At 42.3% G+C, this 1,566-nt stretch overlaps 1 protein-coding gene across 1 annotated transcript in view; it reads left to right on the forward strand.

The window, feature by feature from the left end:
• Positions 1–1,087: 1,087 nt before the first annotated feature.
• LOC104547696 (cryptic protein-like) overlaps positions 1,088–1,566 on the forward strand; it is a gene marked incomplete at its 5' end in the record, with an annotated part of 3,687 nt that continues 3,208 nt past the window's right edge. The window contains 2 exons of the mRNA XM_010193503.1: positions 1,088–1,137; positions 1,261–1,434. Coding sequence (XP_010191805.1) covers positions 1,088–1,137; positions 1,261–1,434 — 224 coding nt within the window. The remainder of the gene's footprint in view (positions 1,138–1,260; positions 1,435–1,566) is intronic.

A 1,566-nucleotide genomic window follows, 5' to 3' on the forward strand; every position in this document is an offset into this window, starting at 1 on the left:
TGTGCTGCAAAGTGGTACCATTTCATAAAGCAGAGCCCCCTGTGGATAAACTCTTGTAAAGACAAGACATGTAAGTAGTGGGCTTTTAAGATGCATTACGTACCTGCTGCAGTTTACTATATACCTATTGCAGTTCTGCAGAACAGTTTTTTCTTCCTCATGCAGTATGTGGTGGTACAAGGTTGTTTATGTTAAGAAATGCGCTGGAGCTGAGACCATCCTGGTTTGGGCTTTTTCGTGGTCATGGGCCCTTAAGTCTACTCCAGCAGTGGACGCCTCTACTTTGCTCCACCCTTCAGCAGTGCATGTAAATCGAGGAAGGCCAGAGAGTTACAGCCCAGAGGGAGATGGTCCCAGCCTGTCAGGACCTCAGTGAGGGCTCAGCAAGCGCTGTAATTGAGAACTATGTCTTTTCAACTATCGTGTAAGCTGAACAGAAAAAGAAAAGTTTCATCCATTCTCCTTCTCTTCTTCTGTATGGTGTGAGGACTGCTGCATGCAACAGCCTGCAGTGAGGGGCTTTGGACCTCTTCCCTCTGCTCAAGTTTTCCTGGAGGATCTCACGGGTATTAAGGCTGCCAGAAAATGTACGGGGGAAATCATGTTAGGTAAGGCTGCCTGAGTTGCCAGAGACCTTCTGTAGACAAGGATGGTTTTCCTTTCAGCGGTGCTTTTTTTTTTTTAATTGATAATTAGGCCAGGAAGCTGAAAGAAATGAATGTACCTGGAGCTGCCGGTGAAGTGAAGGCTAATGTTTTTTTCTTGCCTTTGCTGCTTTTGCAACTGCTGGCAACCTAGCTGTGGTAAAGAAATATACTGGTTGTCAACCAGCAAATGCATGGAATACATAGCTTTCTGGAAGCACGCCTAATCTGTATGCCCCTGCCCTCTGCCCTCCCCCTCCCCACTCCAGTTTTCAAGCTTAATAAGATTTTTTGTTCTATTAATTTTAATTACTGCTGACATAAAATATTTATCGTTTATATTATCAGTGGTTGATAAAGCTCTGAAAAAGCTCCACCCACCCACGATTTTGGTGTTTGTGTCTTATCAGCACAAATTTATTTCAGTTCTTTATTTATTGTAGATTTCTTTTCACGATTACTCTGGTTTGGCAGGCTGTTCATTTAGGAAAAGGTAAGGAAAAATTCGTGCTTCCTTCTGCTCCCTCCCCCCTCGCTTGTTTCTCTGGTAGATTTACAGTATGTATTGCTTCATTAAGAGCAGTCCTTCTCTCCCACATATGCAATTATTGTCAAGGCCGTGAAAAAGAAGAACGTGAAGATGTGAAAAGTCTCAATGCCACAGCACAAAAGCACCAGCCCAAAAACGAAGGGACTATTATAAATGCTCTCAGTGACATGAATCAGAGTTATGAAAGCAGAAAGCAACAGAATTCCAGGGAATTGGTACCTTTCACTGGGATTACAGAGAGTAGGTAACATTATTAATTTAAATACTATTAAAATTGCTTTTTAAAATATTATATCAGTGTTTTGACTGTTGCCTTGAAGATTCCAGCTGTTTGATTTTCTGTGGCAGGTCCCTTAAAATATTTCCGTGGGC

Source organism: Mesitornis unicolor, unplaced genomic scaffold (assembly GCF_000695765.1).
Source record: "Mesitornis unicolor isolate BGI_N332 unplaced genomic scaffold, ASM69576v1 scaffold21951, whole genome shotgun sequence".
Taxonomy (NCBI): Eukaryota; Metazoa; Chordata; class Aves; order Mesitornithiformes; family Mesitornithidae; genus Mesitornis; species Mesitornis unicolor.